The following is a 25,908-nucleotide window of genomic DNA, read 5'->3' on the forward strand; positions in this document are numbered from 1 at the left end:
CCCCCCCCCGCGCCGCCTCTGCACACGCTCGAGCCGCTCGGCGGGGCGCTGCGGGCATGCGCGGCCGCTCGGCCCCTGCGCAGGCGCCCGCCGGAACCATTGCCCCACTCGGCGTGCGGGCCGTCCCGCGGGGTGCCGTGCCCGCAGCCGCCGCCCGCCTCGGAAGGGGCAGCTTCATAGCGCCTCGCGGCGCCGGCGCTCAACCGGGCTGTGCAGGAGCTTGTCCGGTTTCAGTCCCCGCCGCGTCAGTCGGGTTTAAAGGTTTTGTGCCTGTCGTGAGGCAGTCCACCAGTCGTGGTTGTCAGCGTTAGAGCACATCGCGAAATCGGCCAGCTGCACAGCGCAGCGTTTGTCGGGGTCCTGTCGGTACGGGCGGACCGCCGTCAGCCCGCTCACAAAGGAGCGTTACGGCCAACCGCCTCCGTCCCTTGGTCTGGGAGGTTCGGAAGAGAGCGACAGACGTGGGGCTTTACCGGCTACAAGTACCCTTCTGGACACAGAAACAAAAGCTTCACAGAAGCCACAGCGACAAAGGTTTCCTCCAGCCCTGTACTACTTTGTACAAGAGTCACGTTGTTGTTGCAGTGACGTGGGACCTCATTCGAGGACCTAATTTTACCGTGCACATCGCAGGGGGGTTGAAACTAGATGATCGTTGTGGTCCTTTTCAGCCCGGGCCATTCTACGATTCTAAGTCTGATGTTCCACGTTTGTATTCTCAAGCATAAACATCAGATTAACAAAGATTGCATCTGAGAAGAACGCCAGACTGTGTACCTGCTGGCAAGAACTGTCAAGCCTTGAACTCCAAGTTTGGCTTCTATCTTGCCACAACAGCCTCAACACCACAGTTTGCCTTGGAACTAAGTTGCTCACTGCAACGAGCAGAATGAAAAGGAGCTGTACGGTTCAGCTTATTAAAAACAACCCAGTGAGCAAAATCGTACGTTATTTATTTCTTCCTGCACAGCTTCAGCTTTTGGGGAATGCTTTCTCTGCTCTGCGTTTTAGTATCCCTACTGCTTTTGATTGAGTGCCCTCTTCTGTTAGATTACGTGAGTGCATGTTAACCAATGGTTAATTACTCCCACGTAGCCCTCAGTGGAGAACAGAATTTCCCAGTCACTACTGAAGAACTAAAGTAGCCTGAAGAAGAAGGAAGGCGGGAGAAAATCAGTTTACAAGAAGGTGATCTATGAAGTCTCTGCAGACCTCTGTATGTTAACTACAGAGAAGGAAAAAAAAAACGTGGAAATTACCACCTAGATATGCATAATTCTCTCTTTTCTTCCACTTCCTCATATATTCCCCCTTAATTCAATTGGTTTGCATGCTGAAGTCAATACCAAACAGGGGAGATAGAGTACAGATGGCACAGCTTTCTGTACAAAACTTCTGCTGAGGCATAGTTGGAGCTCACCTGCATCTTCTGAGACTTCAAGGTTTAAAATTAGGACAATTATTGATCACTGAATAAGCACGATTCTAGATAACTAAATGACACTGAATGTGTAATGAATTCATTGATCACGGCTGTGGAATAAACTTTACTTCTCTCATTCTGCACACCTTCTGTTTGCTGCAGCAGTAAGCAGAGCAACAGCAGCATGCAACCAAGAAAAAAAACATTCCAAAGAGTACAACTGTACATGTGACAATAGGGGCAGCACTCCAGAAATAAGCTAATTAATCCACAGGCAGCAGACCAAGCAATATTTGCTCCTGCGTCCCTTGGCACAGAATACCTTGTGTCTTTACGTGTGTCCCCTCAACCCATGTGTGTCTGTGCTCTGTAAGTGACATTGCTTTATCTCTTATCATCAGCAAACAGGAAACAGTGCCTGTAGTAGCTGCACCTCCAAGGTGGTACCATCTGCAAGCAAACGCAACAGAACAAACCACTGAGCTCCTAGGTTGTCACTCAGCTTGGAGGAGCTTTGTGTACTTCCCCTTCTGTGCTAAAACAGGAGCTGGGGGGGCTGGTTGGTACAAAACTGGAGAGAAAGATGGAAAAGAAGCACAGCTCCAGTCCTCAGTTCGGTGCTTTTGGTTGTTTGGGTTTTTTTTGCTTGTTTACCGAACAACCAAGTAAAAATTGGATTTAATCACATCATCAAACCTTGATGCTCAGGCACAAGAAATCCTGGTTGAGGCATTTCACCCTCAGATTTTCCAACTTTTGAGCACCAACTTGCAGTTTCAGGTGTCTATTTAAATAAATTGTCTTATGTTTTTAAGAAGTAAAAAACAAAATTGTGTATTAATATGAGCATGGGAAAGGGTACAACTGAGACTTGGATGGACTTCACCTGTGTCCAGCACAACAGCTAAGCGAATTATTGCTGGCAGCAGCAGGTGGTCACCCTTCCACGAACCGGCGCTAGAGGGAGGTAAGCCCTTCACTGCCTGCTTTTGCAGACACTCGCTGAGCACAGAGAAGCATTTGGAAGTTCAAAGACAAGACTCTCAAGTTTTACCCTGGGATTTCAAGTATATTGTCAAGCACAGCCTTTCTCCCCATCTCATTTTGTCTCACCATCTTCCTACTACAGGACGTGACATCTGCTGTTAATGCAGGGTAAGTGAGTTTGAAGCAAACCACGCTGCACTGTCATCACAGCTGAAGCTGATAATGCATTTCTAGTTTCCTTCAGAAGCAGTGTATAGAGGATCTCTGACACGAAGCATATATATATACATATATGGCTTACCCTGAAACGACTACATTTTTTTGGAAACTGAGAGATGATAGGCTTTTAGATGCAACCCATATGTTCTTCATGCATCAGTTACCCTGGGCTAATACATAGCCCTTGTGGTTTGTTTGCCACATACCTGAAGAACTCCAGAGGTTAAGAAGCAGTCAGCAAGTCCTACAGTGTCAGAAACCCTACAGCCAGGTGTAGAAATTAGAGCTTTATTCCACTGGGAATTATTATTGAAAATAGCTAAATTTGAAATAGTATTATTAAGAGCACACATCTATCTGTCATAGAGTGTTTAATCTACCAGATAACTACAGACTGACAACCAACAAATATCAACCTTAGACTTTTATTGCAGTAGCTCTGTCTGTAAAAACAGTTTAATCACAGAGGCTTTACCCTTTAAGTAGGAGAACTTTGTGGTGCTCAGGAGCCTGATTTTGCTTCAGCATTATTCCAGGTATTTACAAACAAGTGCAGAGGCATTAGGCCATATTTCTGTTGAGACACTAATTATTTACTATAAATAAAGGAAACAGCATGACTTTCTCTACACAATGGGTAGGAATAACACTGTAATTACCCTTCCAGCATCTCTTCAAATTTCTGCTTGCAGAGAAAGCAGTCAGACCTTTTGGTTCAGAGTTACTATATTAATTGTGTACACTAAACCTTATTTAGGCTTCATTTAGAATTATTATTATGCTGTGATGGCTGCAACACTTGCTAGCTGATGAGGATCTCCGTAAACACTTTTTAGTAGATATACAACTGTGTGCCTGCAAATAGCAGAACAGGGTTAGGACAGCATCAGCATGCAAACTGATTATTAGAGATATTTTCATTATTAAGACAACAATGACAAGCCAAGAAACAGGGGGGGGCGGAAAGAAGGCTATTGGCTTGTAAAGGGTCTTGTAGATAATTTTCCCTGCTTTTTCATATTTGGTCCCATTTGCAACACGCCCCTCTCAGAGGGAAAGTACTGTGACACAAACTGCTTGTTCTGATTTTCCATAGCTATTCTGTTCCTCATTAGACCCTAAAGATCCTCATCCGTTTGAATACCTGTGCCATAGCCACCTATGGGGATTTTGCAAGCCACACGCCAGCTCTGAGAGGAGCTTCACAACAGCCTAAATTTCTGCTCATTTGTCCAAGAGTCTTCTCTCAATGCTGTTTTGTTGTTTGGTTTTTTTGATGCCACTTACTGCTAAGGCAGAACAAAACAAAGATTATAACAAACCGAACGAAGCTTGGTAGGACGGGGGCTCAGCACCCCCAAGTATGAGCCACCACTCTGAGCAATAAAAACAACCTCAACCAGCTTTCTTTTGATGCTCATTGTTTCTGTCAAGCTGCAATACAGTACTTATTGCTACTACATGCACACAGTTCTTGTTCTCAGAGCAAGAGCTATAAAAATGTTTACTCTGGGCTTCTATGGTGCGAGGAAGCATAGCATGTAAAATGCTTACACAGGAGGAAAACCAGATGTTTAGTACAGCCAAATGTCCAATGGTTACAACTGCAAACAGGTAATTCGCATAAGGTTTTAACTTCCTTAGAACTTTGAACTTCCATTTTGGAGTGGAATGTGATGGCGACATAATGAAGCACCGCAGTTTGGACCTCAAGTAAGAAATGAAAGTAGACACCTGGACAACCAGGAACTAGAACAAGCTCACCTGGCAGGGATACGGTGAAGCCTACTGCTTCATTTAGCACATCTATCTATTGCATGCTGGGTGGCGCTCTGGCTCTTGGTGCTGGGTGCTACTTTCTAAAGCAGAGTTGTTAATGACAGCAGCGCCTGTCTAACTAACTTAAGTCGTATTAGGTTGTCTGTTGCAGCAATGAACACTGGTCCTAACATGTAACGTGTGGTGAGACAAACTGCACAGCTTGTTCTATGTCTCCAAGGAAGAGCCTGAGGTTTCTCACAGGAATCAGCTGGTTGATTGCCACAGACTTTTCTGGTAAACTTTTCAAAGGCGTCAGTGCAGCTCACTGGGAAAAAAAAAAAGAAAAAGAATGCATTTTAGATGCAAGTTTAGCAACAGACTTAGTTCATCACGTCTGTTTCTTTGCAAACATACAAAGTACACTGTATTTCTGACTGCAGGTTACGTGAGCTACAGCACGTAAACGCTACTGCTGCATAAATCCTACTCATCAGATGGCTTGTAAGAACTTGCTCAGCTACCCCCACCAAAGCATGATTCAATGAATCCCTTGACTTCAGCCCTGCAACTTAGGTGTAACTTATTTCCCTGCACGCTGGGCACATTCACTACTCCTTACACCTACAAATAGTTACTTGCTTAACTTTAAGCATGAAGTCAAGCAAGTACGTTTGCTGAGACCACCAGTGTAATTCCATGGCAATGCCAGTTTGGTGCCGAGACCCACACACAGAACTGCTCCATACCCTCAAAATAAAGGGCAACAACAGCATATTCTTACTCAGACAAAATCTCAGAATCAATTCCAGGCTTCATGTGATAATGTCCTCCATTACTGCCCCTTTACTGAATAAGTAGTATTTTTTTAAATGTCAGCTAGTATAACAGTGGTGCAATTTTTAGGGCAGCAGGATGTTGACAGGTGGAGAAAAAGAAAAGGATAAAATAAACACTTCCTAACACTATAACTTTCTCTCTACTGCATCGTTTGTGTGTCCTCAGGATTTGTAGACATCGAGCTTTTTGAGGACACAATGAAAATTAACACCTTCTTTCCTCTGTTTCCTTCTCCTCTTGTACTGGTGCTCCGATAACCAGTGTATTAATTGCTAACTCAGAATAAAAACAATTTGCAGAGTTCCCGACCTGGGAGCTTTATTTGCTTAGCTTTCTTTTGCTTCTACTAATACATTTTCTACCAAGCTTCTTGTTCATATTCTAGCCAAGCTTTTTTTTCCCCTTGGGGTTCTATTAGCATCTTACTGTACATTTTGAAAAAAGAGTCACATGGAATAAGAAAATATGGACAAAATACTTCTTCTCCATGAAGTAATAAACACAACTGATGATACCTAAGCATTCCTTAAACAAATACCCAGATTGAGAATTGAGAAAGCTTTGCTCCCTAGGCATCTAGAAGATGCTAACAATGATTCTTAAACAATAAGAAGTACTACTTTCTTCCTCTTTTTTCCTTGTTTGTTTTTTCTTCTGGGCCATTGTAGTGTGTGGAAATACAAATCCACCATCAGAGTGCACATGCAGACTCTCCACATGCTGCAATCGCCACTACCAGGGAAAGACATCAAGGGGGATTGCAGGAAACCTCCTGCTGCAATTGTGCTGTGTACCTTCAGGGTTCCTTATCGACTTCTCCAGGTGCCTTCTCCTCCTCAGAAACTGAAAGTGGACACAAAACACCAATGAGAAACAACGAATAGTATACATGCAGAAACAAAGTAAATAACTTACTTAGCAATAAACAACAAGAATCCTTTGGACTAAGGGGATATGATTTCCTAAGTCACACTGGGCATGCAGACACTTCTCCTTAAAACTTAATACATCTAGCCGTAATAGAGTTTTGGGGCCAAACCTCAATACTGCTTTGAAAATCTCTGCTGTGAAGATCTTAACACACATTTTTCTTTGCATGCTATTCTACCATTCAAACTGAAGAGCAATCCTTAATAGCTGCACCGAAACACTGTAAGGTTTGCACATAGTGCATTCTATGTTTTTCTTCACAGTGGTGTAACTTAAGAAGATGCTGCCTTTCAAATCAAGTCAGACACTTTATAAAAAAGCATATTGCGTCCCATGTAGCAGAAGGGAACTTCATTCCCAGCCACTTAGCCAGGCACTGTGCTCAAATGCCACCAGCACCCAACTTGCGTCTACTTCTAATGCACAGCAAACAGTTCCAAAATGACATTTTCTGCTCCCCCTATGTCACCACTAACAACACAAGGCGTCACATCAGCCAGCTCAGTGCAAACAGCCATTAGTGATTTTAGAGATAAAAGGTTTCAGACCCAGCTGCACTCCAGCACCTTCTGAAGCTCTCCCCGACTCCTCAGCATCAGCATCTTGGTTCCTCGTGGCCGTGTCAGACACCTCTTGAGCTGCTGAGGCTACTCCTTCCTCAACACTGTCCAAGTCTTCCTCATGGGCAGAAGCAGCTGCAACATCCAAGACTTCACTCACAGTTTCTATGAATCAAATCAGACAGATAATTGTCTTGTCTTCCCCCTCCATTCACCAGCACAAGAGAAGGAAAGCAGTCAGGCTCACAAAGAGCAAAGTGCCCGCCTACCAGGTGTGTTGGAAGTAATTGAAGGCAACAGGGTATACAAGATGATTACATTTTGCTATGCAAATACATTTTTTGCAAGCTGAACTCCATAAAATGTCACAACAGGTATCTGACTCTTCCTAGCCCTGAGGCAGAAAGATACAAACGTGAGCTATTTCCACATATTTAGAAAAAAGGTTCTAAGCTGTGTGTTCTCTTTCGGTTACAGCTTTTATTTTCTGCTTTCTCCCTAACTGTTAACGACACGCAAAATACCGATGGTTAAGATTCTGTAAAAATAATCCTCATTTGATCAACAGCATCACACGTAACACTCATACTCGGTGCATCCTTGCAAAGATGCAATTAGGAGACTTAATATAAAAAAAGTGTCCTAACTTCAGGCTGAAGGGTCAGGCAGCGATTCCAGCCTAGCATGATTGCCAACTAGCCATTTTTTAGTTCTCCTTAACAATAAAGCAATATATTTGTATAGCCAAGTCCGTATTATGTCTATTCATTAGTACCTCTACGCATGTCTACACTCTGCAGGAAGATCAAACATATTATCCAGTATTTACATTCCAACTTCTACTCCAGTAAAATATCTCCTATCATAACCTAGGCACTGCAGTTTTGAAAATGTTTGTCTGTACTCAATACATATGAGTAATTGTCCCTGGCCACTTCAGAACACTCTTCCTTGTACTTTGATTCTTCAGGAAGTGGAGCAGCACTCACACTTACCCTTTGAGTGCACACCGACAGAATTCTGCTGGAGGGACCTTTCTGGTGCCGTACCACAAGTGCTCTTCTCAAGAGGAAAAGGCTGGAAACAGCTCATACACAGAATATGCATGCCCACAGCCATATCAGCTGTGGCAGGTTAGGCAGTCACTACCCACTGCTTCACACATTATCCTCAGCAGAGATTTGGGCTGGCTCAGGAAGATCGTTTAAGCACTGCCTATTGCCCTATTGCAATTGTGACTGGCTACAAGAGTCGTTTGGTGTTTGAGCACTATGAAAATAAGTCCTGCTCATTTTGTAATTGTTGCTACCAGTGCAGATTTCTTGACATATATGCAACTAGAAGGTGCCTCACATCAACCTCATAAAAGCTTATCTTAAAAAAAATATATATATATATAAAAGTATACAGAGTTTAGTAAAGCACTGGAACAGGTTGCCCAGAGAGGTGGTGGAAGACCCATTTCTGGAGACATTCAAGGTAAGGCTGGACAGGTCTCTGAGCAACCTGATGTAGCTGTAGGCATCTCTGTTCATTGTAAGGGAGTTGGTCTGGATGACATTTAAGGATCCCTACCAACACAAACGATTCTATATCAGTATAGGTATAGAAAACTATTTAACACTTGCAAGATATTAGCTTCCCTATATTGCTACAATTAGAATTTAGGTGGAAATGCAATCAGCCACTCTATGTGGTCATCTGTTACATTACCATTCTGTTCCCCGGGATAGTGTCACGTGTGCTCCATAGTCCAAGGTGCAGTAGGGCATACAGATGGGGGAGGATCTTGGGTTGTGTTTGGTTGATTTTGGTTGTTCAATTTCAAATTGAACAGCTTGCAGAGAAGCGCGGTGTTCTTTCCCTGTATTTGCATTGCCAACACATCTCCCAAAGATGGCATCACGATGAACACAGTGTTGTACCAGTCCTTAAACATGAAAGCTATCTCGAACATGAACACGATATACCAAAACAAGTCTATTCCTTGCTCTGCAAGAGGCTCCATCTTGGAACAAATGCTGCGTTCCACTCACCAGGTAAACACATTTTTCTCTGCTCTAGGGAATCCCAGTGATCCCAGGGCAACTCCAGGTTAATGATTACCTGAGAACAATCTGAAGTTACCCTCTCTTCCAGTATCACATCTGTGAAGAACATTAAATATAACAACAGATCACCATACCTGCCTCTTTTATTGATCAACTAGTAGCACAAAGCGCCAAGCTCTGGTATTTCTCCTTTTTGTTTCCCTGCATATTGATTTAACTTCATGAAATCACCTCTCACTTCCGTTAGTTCTACAATTCTACAAAATTTAAGCTTCTTTATGTTTCAAAATAGAGCTCCACAGATGTTGTAACATCTTAACTGATGGTGTTGCGCCCTGAAGACTGATTAGATTGAAAGCCTGAAATCTTGAAGCATTTGCACAGCAATGACTGGGACCCATTTTCTCTACTTACATCAGCTTTTGTACATTTTCTAAGCGCTTTGAAAATAACGTGCATTGTTCATTGCCTCTCTGCAGTGAAGGCACACGGTAGTTAAGTACTGTTGGTAGCATTTGTTGCACTGAATGCCCAGCTGCTTGATCACAGCTACTATACAACATTACTGCAGTTCCTCAGCATCTTCTAAAAAACACATTTGGAGTGTTCCAATCTATCTCAAATGATTCATCCTGAACCACATGTCACTATTTAGAGAAGAAATATGCCCTTCCAAACTATGCGTGTAGAAACAAGATTGGGCAAGAACCAACTGCGCAATACACACACATCAAACAATGCCAAACTGCTTTTGCTCTGGAAACCCACCTGTTTTGAATTGAGCGAGTATGGAGAAGGAAATTGACTTTTCAGACAAAAGGAAATTAAGTTTTTGTTTTGTTTTTAAACAAAGCAGCAGCATTAGGAAGCTCCAGTTGGCCGTGTCCAATATCTAGTCCCACCCAGAAGTACCATTTGCAGAGAATTTTATCCCTACCATTTCAGTGGAAAAAATCTTCCTTTAGTACAAGGTTACCATTCCTACAGTCTCTAAGAACACAATTTTTAGTCCTACAAATTAAAGAAGCTCCAGCATTGAGGAGGCAGGACTTCTCTGCGTGTTCGCAACAGAACAGAAAGCATTCCAAATGCATTGCGTTTCTGCATTCTCTGTGATTTTCAATTGACTGGTCTTAATGTTAGCAAGCTCAGCATTCTCCCAGCTGAACAGATAAACACGATAAGCAGGGACTTGCATGCCCATATGACTGACTGATGTTTGGTGCAGATAATAATTTAAAAAAGCAATTTCAAATCACACGTGTTGACCTTCTCTAGCCAATAGCAACAACATACGGGTAGATTTTCAGAATTCAGATCCTACTATTTTCATAACATCTTCCCCCAAAGCTTTGAAGCTTTCTAAACAAGCTTTAAACTTCCCTGAGGGACTTCTCAGATGGGAATCAGTCTGGACTTTTGTCTGGGACTCACAGTTCTCTTCTGAAGTTGAACCTACTTCCACTTGGAGCCATGTCCCACCACCTGGAAAACAAGATGCTGCTGTAGGGTGATCCTGAAGCAGGCAAGTGAAAGGGAGCTACAGAACAATTTGAGCAGACACTGATGGCAGTGGATGTGAAATGAGTTAAGAACTTGGCTCTCATAAGAAGTTTTATAGAAGATAACATTTCTGAGAGCCCTTCTGCATGAGAGCTACTGTCAGATTTTGGAGTTCAGTGTTCGTAAAGCGGATTTTCCAAGTTCTATTTCACATCATGCACGAACGCTAACAAACTGAGCTAAGAAAGGTCAGATATGTACTTACTATTTCATATGTGAGGTTTCACTGACCATTATTCCTGAGGAAAAAAGAAAATGAAAAAGACAACCCACCACATTGAGATCAAAGAGAAGAAAAAAAGAAGTTAACTTCTTCACCTTTGGCACTCATCTAGAGTCATGTCTGCACTGTTAACCACATTAATGTGAGGGTTAGGTCTCCAAACTTCCATTACAGTAGCAGCTAGTTAACAATCACTAAGAGAAGAAACAAATGAAATATTTATGTATAGAAATGACTCCTCACGCAGATGAAACGTTCCACATTGTGAAAGCAAAACACACTTTAAAGTAAAGGCAGATAGAGAAAATGGACTCACGCAGCGCTGCATGGGAAGAGGGAAAAGTCCACGTTTAGAAGCACAAACAACACAGCTGGGGGTGGAAGGCACCAAGGAATTCAGAACTTCACTCTCTAAGCAAAACTTCCCCCACCTTTGGCCACTTAGCACAGCAGCAGTGCTCTCCTTGTTCCTAGTGCTTTGCTGTTGACTACTTGTGATTATTTTTAAGCAGTCTAACAACACCAATTTATAGATTACCAATAAAAATAGCCAGTAGGTATCATTACACTGCTTATTATGTTACTCATTACAGGCTTAGTATATTAAAAACGCACTTTTCTGAACCATCTCACAGCCCTATTTTTCCACACACACCTCCCCCCTCCCCCCCCCCCCAGTCATGAGGAGACTGCTATCTTTCACACAGCAAGTCATGTTCAATTACTTCTGCAAATGTTATCTGCAGAAGAATTTGGCTTTACAAAGCTAAAATAATACCCGATAGCCAGCATAATACAAATGGAATCTGCCTGGAGCCACCGAATGCGCTCAAACCAAAGAACCAAAAAAGCCTTCAGAATTAAAGTTACCTATGACATATCCAGAGACACACAGTTATTCCAAAGGAGAAAAATCAGAACAGTATTCTATTGACAGATGAACATGTTTCCTCTTTGTTTTGTTTATAAGAGACCAACTCACACCAAAATATGATGCTTATGTTTACACAACATACAGTGAAAATCTCTGTGAGCTCTACTGTGGGTCTCTGGGATGTCCCTGAAACATAGTGGCACTCAGAGCAAAAACATTCCCTGCTGACAGTTCAAAGAGCTACTAAAACAAAACTGGCAGCGGAGTAGAACTTGCTTCAAGTCAAAATCTGCCACATTTTAAAATAGATCAATAACTTATTTGTGAGAAGTTGAAAAACAGAACTGAGAAGGTGGGGCATGCCTGGCTCCCTTACATCTGTACTCCTATTCGCTTAAGACAGTTTCCAAAGAAGCAACGTTCAGCGTTCGTTGGTTTGGAGAAAAGTGGTTTGACTCCACGATGAGAAAGACTGCCCAAAAATCAGTACGAAAACTCCTGCACTGGTTTGCATTGCCACCACAAGTAGACAGAACGGAATTGCTTGCGGCTTTTTCTGTAAAGGAGGATACTATGAGTATTCTTCTGCATGCTTTATTTTTCTTTTTTACTGCAGTATGCACCCTGTGCATGCTGTAAAATCCTCTTTTCAGTAAAGGTGATCTTAACTGAACAGTCTCTGCATTTACCAGCTGATGCCTTTACTTACTCACAGCTTTCGTAGAATTATTACCTAAATATTCATAGTATTGCAGAATCTCTAAGTTTGGAAAAGACTTACAAGCTTATCTAATCCACCCTAACCCTACCACCAATAGAACCCCACTAGTCCCTGTCCCTCAGAACGGCATCTCAAAGTCTCATGAACACCTCCCGGGTCAGTGACTCCGACAGCTCCCTGGGCAGCCTGTTCCAGCACCCCATCACTCTGAAAGAGAAAAGAAGTTCCCTAACATCCAACCCCAATCTCCTCTGGCACAGCTTGAGGCCGTTCCCTCCGGTCTTATCACTACTTCCACAAGACAAGTGGCTGACCCCCACCTGCCACAGCCTCCTTTCAGGCAGTTGCAGAGAGCTGTAAGGTCTCCCCTGAGCCTCCTCTTCCCCAGACCGAACGATCCCAGCTCCCTCAGCCATTCCCTTTACAACTTGTGCTGCACACCCTCACCAGTTCGCTGCCCTTCTCTGGGCACGTTCCAGGGCCTCAGCGTCTTCCTCGTGCTGAGGGGCCCAAACCTGAACACAGTACTCCACGTGTGGCATCACCAGCGCTGAGCACAAGGGCGCAGTCGCCTCCCAGCTCCTGCTGGCACCACGGTCTCTGATGCAAACCAGGCTGCCGTTGGCTCCTTGGCCACCTGGGCACATCGCTGGCTCACGTTCAGCCAGGTGCTCAACAACACCCCCAAGCCCATTTCTTCCACACAGGCTTCCAGCCACTCTGCCCCAAGCCTGTAGAATTGCCTGGGTTGTTGTGGCCAGAGTGCAGGACCTGGCACTTGGTTGTGTTGAAGCTCATCCTACCGGCCTCAGCCAAGCAATCCAGCCTGCCTAGATTGCTCTGCAGGGCCTTCCTACCCCAAAGCACATCTACAGCTCCTCCCAGCTTGGTGTCACCTGCAAACTTACTGAGGTGCTCTCAAAGCCCTCACCCAGGTCATCAATAAGGATACTGAACAAGACTGGGCCCAGTTCCGACCCTTGGGAACACCACTTGTGGCCAATCATCAGCTGGGTGTGACTCTATCCGCCAGCACTCTCTGGGCTTGGCCATCCATCCCGTTCTTTACTCACCAGAGCATACCTGTCCATGCCACGGGCTGCCAGCTTCCGCAGGAGAATACAGTAGGTGACCACGTCGAAGGCTTTGCTGAAGTCTAGGTAGACTACATCAACAGCCTCTCCTTCATCAAACAGGCAGATCACTTGATAATAGAATAACATCCGGTTGGTCAAGCAGGATCTGCCTTTTGCGAACCCATGCTAGCTGGGCCTGGTCCCCTAGTTGTTCGACAAATGCTGTGTGATCTCACTCAAGATGATATTGCTCCCATTCTTCCAACACTACAGAGATGTTCCTGCTCTTTCCGCTATAACAAGTCATCCATGAGCTCAGTTACATGAAGGAAAAACAGAAGATAAGAGAACAGTGGGCAACACATAGCAATCTGAAGGACAGCAAATAAACATGGCAGCCCAAGGGACAGATAAAAAAAACGGATAAATACGAAGCAGGAACAGCCAACGGTATTTCCTCCACTATGAACACTGCCCTCATAGTATCACACTCAAATAATTCAGTTTTCTAAAGCCCAATACATTTAGCCACATCTACCGTAACCAATGGAAAGTTACAATATTCTAAGAGGATACTCAAGACAGAAAATCTTTATTATACTTCATAATTCAGCTTAAATTTAGTCAGATGAAGTGAAGATTTTCCCTTAATCTGTTTGTCTGCTGTTACACCATTCTACATCTAGAAGCCCACTTAAAGCAATAAACTTTATATGAAAGGCCTCTGGTGAGCTGCAAGGATGAGGGCTGCAGGGAGAATAGCACCAACTCCAAACATACAGCTCCAGTTGTGGTACAGTTGTTAATCCTGTCCAACCCTACCCACGCTGCGTTCTACCACCACTTAAGGTCACCAGGATCTGCGGGTTGAGCAGTTTTTCTTCTTCCTACATGTCACACAAAAGACCAGAAGAACGCATTTGTTGTACAGAGCACTGCCATTTTAAAAGCCTCCAAATAAGTCTGAGCAATCAGAGACTACTCTGAGGACATTTCAGCCAACTTCCAAATAGTGACGGTGCCACAGCACAGATCAGAAGGCAGCTGGGTACATGCTCAGACTTTGGTAATTTACCAGAATAATACACCTGGAAGTACACTGACCATGTCAAGTGTTTTTTCTGCTTGGCATCGCTGTGTGCTGGGGTCAGCAAAAGTTCTGTCCAGAAAGCTATGACTCCTGCCCAGCACAGCCTATATTTGTTTCTCTAGGTTGCAGACAACTGGCATTATAGCATCATTCAAAGCTTAGCATGGAAAACACTAGCACATTCACATGCTAATCCTCCTCAAACATAGTTACGCACCACTCCTAAATCCAGCCATGGCAGAACAGTGTTTGAAATGATAAGTGGAAAAGAGACCTCACCCTTCAATACCCACAACATTAATAAGAACTTACATTACAGATATCTACGAATCATGGCTGTGGACTAATTGGTTTTACTATCTGTATAAGCAACAAGTACACAGAGGTATAATCAATGAGGATACAGAGAAGGTAGGCTGAAAAGATTATCGTGTTAGAGGATAATCAAAAATAAACAGAAAGGTTACCCATATCTTGGGCTTACCAAAAAAGATGCCAAGAGTAGTGATATCCAGACAGAGATCCTTCCTCAGTGGCAGCCAGCCCTCAAATGGGGTCTAGGAGAGGTGCAGCCAGGCTCCACCCCTTCCAATCACATAGGTCAATTGCCTTAAGCTGTGCTCCCACAGCTGACTCATTGCTTGCCTCAATCAGAGGTTCAGGCCATGATTCAATAGTTCCCATACACTATTCCAGCTGGTAGTGCCAAAACCTTAAACATCTCTATCTGAGTTGAAAAAGAGTTTTTAGCAGCAATCCAACAAACTAAAACAATTACTAATGCAACAGCAGTGCCTAATCCTAACAGTCTTTTGCCAATCTGTGCATTTCATAGCTTTTGTTACACTGGAGAAATAACTGATCTTAACTTACCATTATAGAGTGCACATTAAAAGGAAAACAGCATGAAATTTACCCGCATCAGGCAGCAACCAAGGGAGTAATAAAGAAAGCAGAGAAACAGAACTTATAGGAATCTAAAATCTTAGGAAGAGAGTAACACAGCACTATACTTGGGGTTTTTTGTTTGATTGGTTGTGGGTTTTTTTGTTTTGTTTTGTTTTTGCAACAGTGTTTCCCCAAGTTCCAGATACCAGCAATGGAATGTAAATTTCTAAATCTGAAATTACCCTAAGTGCCCACATCCAAGGTTTTGCTCATTTTTGAGCATCCACAGGAGCTCACACATTCATTTTACTTGCTTGCTGGACCATTGAGATGATTGCCCATCGGTTGAAGAACTTACATTTCCAAAGATGCTTCCAAAGAAGCCTTATCTTAAAGGAAACAATTGCATGTAAAAAAGCAGATGGTTTAATGGAAATGAAAATGCACCTTCATCGGCAGAAGCAGTATCACCCTATCAACAAAACTAATCAAAACGATTTAAATGAGCACTCTTCAGAGCAAGCCTGCATTTTGCCTGTCAGTTCTGAGAGAAAACACTTCTCTGCTTCAGTAAAAGTACAGATGCTTCTTCTCTCATTTGAGAGAAGGATCAATGTGGTCAAATGCAGAACCAAAAAGTATTTCCAAAATAATTGTAATTTCTAAATAAACCACCACTTTTTAAAGACACAGGTAAGCACTCTGAACAAAGTGGTACACGTCCAGAGAACTTCTGAATCAAAGTACTCTCTTCTTGTATTTAACAATGTCAATTGGAGCCAGCTTTTAGGAAAGGGATACTGGTGATAGTGGTTCAAACTTTTGTGTTCAGACCCCACAGTGTTTGTTAAAACCTTCACAAGGTCAGGGCCTGAGGCATCAACTGATCAGAAGCGTGGTTTCTTGGCAGGCTGGGCCTGGACTGGGCTTGCAGAAGAGCACCAAGGTGACACACTGACAGGGCCACAGCTGCCTTGGCAGCCTCCCACCAAGGGACTCAGGTTACACAGCGGCCACGGCTCAACTTAGTCCTAGCAGAGGAACCTCACATGAACCTTCACTTGTAGCTTAGGCACAGTTAATCACTACAGCCTTCATTAGTGACCAGTGGCACAACAGACCTGTTCTCCAAACCTAGTTCTAACATCCTGGAAACACCACAGGGATCAGACGCTCCCTTACTTCAGATGCTGCTGATCACTGAGGTGAAGCACAGCCGCTGCGAGATGTGACAGGTTCTTCTCAACATGAAACGCTCCAATAGAAGCTGGAAGGAAGATGGCTGAAGCAACAGTCTGACACCAGTCTCTACAATTTTATGTCCCACATGTTCATTACTGCCAGCTTTGCCACTCGGCAAAGAATCATCACTGCAGTGAGACTGGACAGAGGATACAGCCCTCAGAATCCCTTATAAACGTCTTTGGAACAGAAGCACCGTTCTAGCATTGGGCTTCCACTGTGTTGCCAGAGAAAACAGATGGAGGAAATCATAATTGCTGAATAACACATCTGCTCGGCCCCAGCAGTAACTAATGGTTACACCACACCGGTTCGCTTTTACAAAAACAGTAACTAACTACGGAGTTACCCTGCCTGGCTTTAAATACTCACATTCAACTTACCCACAATGTTCCTGAGGCAAGAGTCTAGAGCCCTTGCGGCTTTGTATTCAAGAGAACGATAGGAATATTTACCATACAGAAATCCCACCCTCCCCAGCAGTCAGTAACTATCCCACGATCAGCACTGTGAAAGGAACGTTCAGCAGTTCTGGTACAAGTGAGTGCCCACTCACTAAGACTGAAAATTTGCAATTGCTCTGTAGGGCAATGCAGACAAAGACCATCTTACAGCACCTCTCTCAGCAGCTTTGATTCATTAACTTTAAGGTACACCAGAATGTTTCCTTCCTAAATTAATTTGTCCAAACTTTCCATAGAAATAACTTGAGTGGTTTTTCTAAGCTGCGAGTAATTTAACCACTACCTCATAAACATTTTATGTAAACAGTCACAGAAAATAGACCTACAGGCTGGACCGAGCACTATTTTAAAATCTGTCCTTTTAGTAGATGGTTTTGCAGACTCGCACAGGAACTACTCACACAAGAATTAAAATCCAATTCATATCCAAAGTTTTCATTGCAGTCAACAATATGAAAAGCTGCACCATATCCCAAGTTCGTTTGTCTAAGAGGCAACTAAGATGAATCCTCAAGGGAGCCACCAAGGAAAAAGGCAAAAATATTTCTGGAATCACACAATACCTTTCAAGGTATTGCAGTAACCCCCCCCCACACACACAGCTGAAATCCTTTTAACTTGAGTTTGCCTTGCATTTTGAATCTTTCCTTCCCAGAAGATGCATGCTTATTTTCCCAAAACAAGTCAAACAAGAAAATCCAGTAAAAGTTCCATGTTCGATCAAACTGAAAACTGTCACTGGTTTTCCCACTTACTACAGCCCCAATGAAGTTTTCCTTTCCAAAGCAGTGATTACAGTGATTTTTCTCTTTCATCACAGACTTGCCAACAGTTTCTTTTTTGTTTGCTTTTAAAGAACTGCGGATACCAAATGGCAATGTTTGCTGCTTTCCTACCTACCGAATAATTCCAATTGCTTTAGATGTGCCCCATTCAACTTTAGTCGAACCAATCAAGAGGGAAAAGTTATTTACTGCTAACCTGTAAGTGTAGAGCAATAAGTTTGATTGCATAACAAAATAAAAAATCAAGTTAAATTAAAATTCTGCATTTGATGCAACTTACGGACACGGTCACTTCTTTATTATTCTAAAATTAAAAAGGACTGACAAAGTATTCTGAACAGAGTTAAGAGTACCAGATACGTAGCCTCTAGCTAAATTGTTTTTAGTTCTAATGTGATGTTTTATGCATTTTGAAACTTTTCATCTGGTATGTCATAACAATATGTGGGTTATTACCTAATTCTGTTGAAGTTCACTGTCAGAAGAACTATGTGCTTCAATGTGAACATCTTAGGAAAAGCTTTAGGAAACCTCAGGAATCTGATCACAGGAATAATGGTTTAATCCATTGTATTACACGCTTACCCCTTAACGTTGCCTTCTTGAAAGCTGTGATCACTTTCTTATGCTCATGATATGCCAAGGTAACACCTGAATTAGTTTTCACTACAGGACAACCTCCATTAGGGATGCTGGTGTTTGTTCTTCATACTGTCCTAAGAAGCAGAGTTTCAAAACTGAACACACACGCACAAAAACCGCATTCATAGATTAACCTTGCACTGCAGGAGCTTCTGAATTAGCAGCAGCTTCCTGCTGTGCTCCCTCCACAGCAGTGGATGTGTCTGCAGCCGGCAAGTCACTCTCTCCTCCAGTTTCTGGGGTAACCCCAGAAGTCTCCTCCTGCGCTGCAGGTCCAGCAGCAGTTGTTGCATCGGCTTCTTCTGTGGCCACGTCCGCTCCAGTGACTTCAGCTGTCTCCTCTTCACCACCTTTTAAAGGTTTATTTAATACAAATAAAGAAAGTGTAAAGTGCATGCATGCAATACAAATTCACAGAAAACTTGACCGTCACTTTCAATTTTTAAAATGGGAAGCTAACTAACATTCGGGACCGGAATTTACAGAGCAAGTCATTGTATCAGAACTTAATCTCCCCTATCATCCAAGTGTGACACCATAAAAGATGTTTACAAGATAAAGAAACCATATTCTTAACTACCAAGTGTCACAGCTGCTTGAGTATATTATCACACAGTGTGGCTTTAAACAACTGAGTGCAAAAGGTGGAGATGCAGGGAAGGATGAAAATAAAAAAGTGATAGGAAGCAGATCGTACCAAGTGTTGCTCCAATCCCATTCTATCAAAAGGGTCAGTGACAGTGCACTCTCTGACTTTGCAGGGAGGTGGATTCTTGCCCAGTTTGCACCCAGTAGTGTCATTACACACCACACATAAGCCCCTCGGTAGCATACTTACAAGCTCTTCCATAATGTGTTATCAGTAGGGCTGACACGTTAGAAGCACTGCAATTCAAGGCACAGCTTCTGTTTGGGGAGGGCTATTTTCAAGGCGGCAACCTCGGCTGGCAGTATCCACAACAGTTCAGAGCCCAACTCAAAATTAGCTTTCAGATGGGTTTTGTGGCATCTCTCGTCTCTGTGCCACCAGAGATATTCTGCTATCGCTGTTCATCCTGCATCCTTTAAAGCTACACTGATTGTGCTGTGACCAGGCTTTGGACTGCAAAAGCCATAGCACTCAAGTAAGAAGGAAAAGATCCGTGGGACAGAGAGAAACAAGGGATTCCTGCTGAAATTAGGTATATAAATAAGAAAATAACTTGAGCACGTTAGTCAGACAGTGCCCAACACTGACATGACCAGCTATGACTCATTTTCATTTTATGAAGTCCCAGCTGTCTCAAAGAACTGCCTTACTGCTGTGGGTCACACCCTGTAGAAATGAAAAACCCAATTCTTCCCAAACATGTGAATTTACAACTCAGCTGAGACAAATCATCACAAACTAACAGCACAAAGCAGTGAAAGTACACAAACACCATGCAAGTATGCACTAAGATCAACGAAGTTATAGAGCAAGTGTCCATTGCAAGTTTACTACCAGACCCAATTCACCCGGTGACAAAACAGAACTGGAAATAAAATTTGCAATACAGCACGCACTAAGTGAGAAAAAAAAAGAGAAGGACTTGAAGAGACACAGTCAGATTTTTTCTGAATATTTGAAGAGTATTTGATCATAAATTGAACCAATCAATTTTATTTCTTGATTTTCTTACGCCAACACATTCAGGTTTTAACACAAGTCTACTCATTGTTAGGCAAAATCAAAGCTTGGTACTGCACAACCTGACCATGTCCCTTTAAGAGAATGCTATAGTTCAGAAAACCTACATCAATTACACAAAGAACAGACTAACAGCCAAGCTCAGCATTCAGTACAATTTATTGGACAGTCAAATATAGGGTGCATTCATTCAGAACAGCCAGCTTCTCGATCTCAGCACTGCCTTCTGCAAAGCAGATTAATAGGAGCTCAATATGGTTTGGCCTTGCAAACATAGGTATTTCTTTTAGAGTCTCACAAGGATGGAGTTTTACAATAGAAGGCATAAAGTCATCCCAGGGTAGACTGCAAGGTACGCAATGGTGAAGGACTGTCCCTGGTGTTTAACTTCCTCAGGTTTGGAAAGAGATTTCCCTTGTATTTTAGTCTGGAAAGTGTAAAAGCAGAGTAGAGATTAGACAGATTGAATCAGCTTGCATTAAGTTAAAAAGAAAAATCATTGCTGAAAAGGTAGGAAATACAGAATAAGTTAAAGGAGACACAAGCGAATGGAAGACAAAACTCACTATTTGCTAAATAAGCAAGTAGAATGTTCCACAAGGCAAGCATCATTTCACAGTTCAAATCGTGAATCACATTCCAAATGTCCTACTGTTACTTCACGTTCAGCTTCTGCCAGAGGCATTTTAAAATCCTTCCGTATGTCAGAGTAGCTTTGAGATCAAAAGAGCTGCAGAATATTTGCTGTTTTTTTATTATTATGTCACATAATAATTAATTAAAATACCATTAAGCAAAAAGCCTACAATGACATTTGATTGTTTCATTCACTTTGTCGACACTGTTTGCTACCCCAACATCTTAGTAACAGACAGTTTGGTTTGGGGCACGAGGAGAGAACTTTCCTCAGAATGAAGAGCCACCAAAGTCGTTTGGATCAGGAGAGACACCCTCTGATCAGCTGCCCCGTGGTTCTAAGTTCTTCCAGCACAACGTTCTTCTCTTACTACATAACAGGGTGCAAACACGGCACAGCGTGCTGATTGGCATGCTGCTTTACTCTCCTCCATTTCACACTGCTACCAACAGTTTTACAGCGTAACTTAAGCTTGAACTTAAACGATCCTAAATGATATTGGATGACTATGGGAGCATAGTTCTTAACCAGCAATGCTTGCTGTGAAACAGTGTAAGGACTTAAGTGAATCTAAAGAAAACAGGGAGAAAGAAGCTGCAGTGGAAGTGTTGGGAAAAGCAACACTGGGGCAACACGCCATGACAAGATACACACTGAAATATGACCACACAGGGCACAGGAGAAAGGGGGGGGGGAAAGATTCTTTTGAGAAGGCACAGAGAGGATTCCGTTGGAATAGTAAGCATAGAAACCTCTTTGGGGAGGATACAGTTAGGAATGAAGAAGGGTTTGAAAAAAGAGCTGATTCAACAGTGGTTTCATATTGTGAATTGGAATTAGTCACGAGTCCAATTAAAAACTCAGGCTTGAGCATCTAGTCAGGAGTCTAAATATCCAAATTAACAGAGAAAACAAGCGTCAGAGGTCTTCACCGGATGGCCCAGTAGAGTTTTAGACCTCTTCCTGCCTCTCATGATTCATAGCAATCATCTGCCATGAATTTAGGTAAATTACTGAACAACAAAATGTATCAGATCATGGGATGTCTGGAGAGTGCCCGAAGCGGCAGTTAAGTTACAGAGCACTGAACACTCTTATCATGGTCTCAAGCCGCACAGCTATAGCCTTCCAGGGGCTTGCAGTATCACTGATTGCTGGTATCCTGCACAACGTTTTGGTAAACTAGGGTTAAAGCTCAGTACCTTGCAAACAGAACCCTAAGAGAGAAGAGGGAATGTGCTGACATTTTGAGTGGCCTGGGAAGTGTAATTAATGCTACTATGTTCTTCTGGTTGCAATGGCGTAACTCTGGTTTCATCCCTGAACAGCAGAAGGCAAGGTCACTGGGAGAAAAAAATGTACTTGGGTCCCAGCCCAATTTTCTGCTTTGGGGACGAGAAGGAAGCGCACTAAAACTGTAACCAACATTTCTGCTGACTACAAGTTCAAGATCTGCATCATTCCCAGCAGCTTAAAATAAATTAAAGCACTTTGCCATTTCAAATCTTAAAATGTGCTAGTTCTGAAGTTTATAAAATAAAGAACATGTTGTGGAACTTCGAGAAATTTAAAATAAATCATTCTAGAGGCAGACAATTTCAAGGATGATTTTGTTCTGGAAAAGAAATTTCAACTCCTACTCCGACCTATTCTTTCTGAGCATGCAAATATATTAAATCAATTCTCCAGATGCCAGCCTCTGAAAAAAAATAAGTGACAGCTTCAAGAGCTATGGCTTCACGTTTTGAAAAGTTGTGCTTATTGTTTTTAGGAGGTTTGGTTTTTTTTCAAAGTGGCAAATCAATAATCACGACGAGGTCCTTTACACGCCATTTTTATAATTGCTTTTGATAGCAAGGCCACGCTTGTCAAGTTCCATCTTTCAGATTAACTGTGCTGTAACACTAATTGATGTGGACAGAGACAACATTCCATTACAAGCATCTGAACTAACTTGGTCTAATTATTTAAGCATGAAGGACTATGTAAGGATTTACATACACTGAGGTGCTGTCTGCTTTTCATTTAGACCTAAAATAAAAAGGATTCAATCCAAGCAATGGGACAAGAAATGGGTTCCATTTACTACCTTCAGCTATTGATTTGGTTGCTTTTGTTCGTAACTCAACATTTCCACGGTGTTTCCTGACACACGTGGCCTGGAAACAACCTGTTGACTGAGAAAGAGCTGTCATCTCTTTCCAGCACTACCGCAAAACAAAAGATCTGATTTTGACAGCATTCAGTCAAAGTTCATTAAGATTTCAGTATATCAAATGAAAATACCCAAGATAGAAGTAGTGGTTCACACATTAACTCTTTTCATCCAAAGATACTGCAGCTTGGTCACAGGATTGCTGCCTAAACATGAAGCCCATCTCCAACATTGGAGCAGTCTTTGCTCCAAGTCACAGAAAGCAGACAAGGACTCAGATGGTGAAGGCCTGATCAGATAAACCAGAAATCTGCTCTGGATCCTCGCGTACCCAGAGAACAAGAGAGAGGAGCTCCACTTACCCTTGTAAGAGTCAGCTTTGTGTTTCTGCCCTCTCTCGTGAAGAACATTCACATGTTCAATGTACTTGCTACGGGACGAACCGACTACTTTGTAGGTCTGAAAAACAGCATATCTAAATACGTATCTAACTCATAAATACACATGAGATAATACACAGCTACCAAAGGTTACCAAACAAAATAAATGGGAGAGGAAAGGGCTTCAAACAAGTGCTACTGCTCATCGTAAAAGGCATATCAAATGATCGCAAGCAATATTAACATATCTAAAAGTCCATTTTTCTCCACTAACACGTTAAAGAAACATATGGGAATTAGGAAGAAAATATAGTGCTTCAGAGATTGAACAGAATATCTCAAAAGGCAATTATGCTCAGGTTTCTATTTTTATTAAAAAAAACTACTAATCAAAAAGCTGGCAGCAAGAGGATTTGTAATTCTTTCAGCCAGGCAGTAACACAAGAGCGATGGTATTGTGGACAAGTACACGCCACTCACCATGCTATCTTTGGGGAAGAGAGAAACTTGTGCCTTTAGGGGATGTGCTAGTCAGGATCTCAATTCTCAGAGAGGGAAGGGAGCTATGAAATAAAGGCCTTAGGGACCTGCAGCACAGTCTGATAAACTTAGAGAAAGGCTGGTGAAAGACTGCTGGAAAAGCTTGAAAGCACTTGGTGCTTACAAAGCCAAGCATGCTTTTTCTAAGTAATTAATATTCTTATCTTCTTTTGTGCCCCAATTAAGCCGGTTCCTAATCTTCCCCTCCCAGCTTCAAACAGCTTCCTTCACATCCGTCCTGCCCACTGCACAATGCTCTTAACGTTTGCAGTTGGCAAGAAGAGGCAAGGTGTTAGAGACAGATGCCTTATTCCATCTTTGGAGGAATCCATTTCACATAACTTCGAATCTTCCCCCGAGAATCTCAATAGTCACACACATCAAAACAACAATGAAATAAGCAAGAAATATGCAACGTTTCATTAGTTATCTTAAACTGATTTTCCCATGCAACTGTATTTAATTACACGCCACAACATTCACATTCAATTAACAGATCTTATTTTTTGACCATGTTTTTAAAACCCTGAACACACTTTGATCTACGTCAGCTCAGAAAGCACAGACAGCCCCCCTACTTACATAGAACAAAGCACCGAATGCAGCAACCCCAGTGATGAGATAGTAAATCATGTTCTCCCCAGAAGAGCCAGGAACGCTCCCAGATGACATCTGGCGAAGAGGCGCTACAAAGAAACGTTCCTTACAGTGATGTGAAATTGATGCTAATATAAGATCATAAAATAGAACTACGGAGCCTGAACTTTATTATGGGAAGAGATGGTTGAAAAACCTATAGCAAAACTGGGAGATAGGGCTTGTAGGACAATGAAATAGAACAGGGAGCGCTGCCTAACTGAATGAGGAGCACATCTGCAACCTCTCAGTGAGCCTACGATTTGCTGAGAACGATTGATGCCTGGCAGCTTCCACTCACTGGGTGCAGTCATACAAACGTGTCCTGCTTAAGGAAAGTAAAAGGATCGACCTGCCTTTAGTCATTCTTGCTGCACTCACAAGCAGCAGAGGTATCAAATTCCTTTCGGTTCAGCAGCAGAGAACTCTAGGATGAAGCCTTTTGCTTTTAACTCGCAGCGTTACATTCCCAGCTGACCTTCAGATGCTGGCCGGGACGTGAGCAGAGCAGGGTTACACAACGCCATCGGAGCACACACAGCACGGCGATGACAGCGCAAGCCATTTCTTTCCGCCCACTACGACCGTGCTGCGATGCTCGCTACGGCCTTGGGGTTCCCCTATACGGCTATAAGGAGGACTCACACCTGCCACGTGCCGCGCGGGCACCCGGCTGCGTTTCGCGACCCCATCCGCTACGACGCACCACATAGCGCTGCTCATCAAAACGAGCGTCGCGAGCGACACTAGCCCAGTGCCTGCCGTCACGCGCCGGACTGCGCCCGGTATCACCCGCCTCGCGGGGCCGAGTCCGCCCCGCTACCGGGGCTGCAGCGCTTACCTCGGCACGGGGCCGGCGGTGCGGCCGCGACATCCCTTCCCGACGGGGGGACCGCCGTTCCGCAAGGCACCCGCCCCCCGCAGCCCCGCTACCGGCCCGCCGCCCGCGACCTTCGCGCGTCCCCCGCCGCCCCCTCCCCGCACCCGGCACGTACCGCGCTGCGCGAGGCGGCCGGCGGACGAGGGCGCCCGGCTCAGACGAGCGGCCAGCGCCTGCGAGGCGGCCCTGCATAGGTACATGGCGGCGAGAGCGGGGCTGCGGGCGCTGCAGCGGGCACCGCAACGGCCACCGCAACGGGCTGCGATCGGCCCGCCTCTGCCGCACCGAGGGCGGGACTCCCCTCAGCCCCGCCCCGGCCGCGTGCCGCCGCACCTGGGCGAGCCCGGAGCTCGCACGGCTCCGCAGCCATCGGCCGCAGCGCGGGGACCGCACCGGGTGGGAGGGGAAGAAGCAGGGACTTCTTTAGAAGTGCTCGTCGCCATGCGTTCGTGAAAAACACGCCGGAGAAGCCGCCCCAATCGAAAGCAAAGGGAAAAAAAGAGATTCAGAGTCGAGGCGGTCACAGCCCGCAAGAAGCAAATCACAGCCGCGAGACCTTTCCAACCCGCTCACGAGCACCTCAGGGTCACACAGCGCGGCTGGTTCTCCCCTCCCACACAGGCAGGCAGCGCCATTGTCGCTACTCCATTTTTATTCCCTTCGACCTTGCCTGAC

At 43.7% G+C, this 25,908-nt stretch overlaps 1 protein-coding gene across 2 annotated transcripts; it reads right to left on the minus strand.

Moving 5' to 3' along the window:
- Positions 1-3,038: 3,038 nt before the first annotated feature.
- Positions 3,039-25,476, minus strand: LOC122179663 (mitochondria localized glutamic acid rich protein). Of its 2 annotated transcripts, none has more exons than XM_042870601.1 (7): positions 25,349-25,476; positions 24,300-24,403; positions 23,160-23,256; positions 18,471-18,686; positions 6,706-6,882; positions 6,022-6,070; positions 3,039-4,715 (listed from the first exon to the last, which is right to left on the minus strand). In XM_042870601.1, exons 1-6 carry the CDS (start codon positions 25,431-25,433, stop codon positions 6,024-6,026), a joined length of 726 nt encoding a protein of 241 aa, XP_042726535.1. In that variant the 5' UTR covers positions 25,434-25,476; the 3' UTR covers positions 3,039-4,715; positions 6,022-6,023. The 2 variants fall into 2 exon arrangements, with proteins under 2 accessions (XP_042726535.1, XP_042726536.1); XM_042870602.1 differs by having other exon boundaries at positions 6,724-6,882; positions 25,349-25,475.
- Between the last annotated feature and the right edge of the window lie 432 nt (positions 25,477-25,908).

The sequence above is a fragment of the Lagopus leucura genome, unplaced genomic scaffold, assembly GCF_019238085.1.
Source record: "Lagopus leucura isolate 7727_CA_CO unplaced genomic scaffold, USGS_WTPT01 Super-Scaffold_100004, whole genome shotgun sequence".
In the NCBI taxonomy this organism is placed as follows: Eukaryota; Metazoa; Chordata; class Aves; order Galliformes; family Phasianidae; genus Lagopus; species Lagopus leucura.

What these genes read in the sequence shown, in the direction of transcription:
- LOC122179663 (XM_042870601.1), bottom strand. Translation starts at nt 25,433, where the DNA reads ATGTACCTATGCAGGGCCGCCTCGCAGGCGCTGGCCGCTCGTCTGAGC. An exon ending in CAAAGCTGACTCTTACAAGG is followed by an intron (nt 18,687 to 23,159) that starts GTAAGTGGAGCT and finishes AACCTTTAAAAG; the next exon opens with GTGGTGAAGAGGAGACAGCT. An exon ending in AGGTGCTGGAGTGCAGCTGG is followed by an intron (nt 6,071 to 6,705) that starts GTCTGAAACCTT and finishes GTCCACTTTCAG; the next exon opens with TTTCTGAGGAGGAGAAGGCA.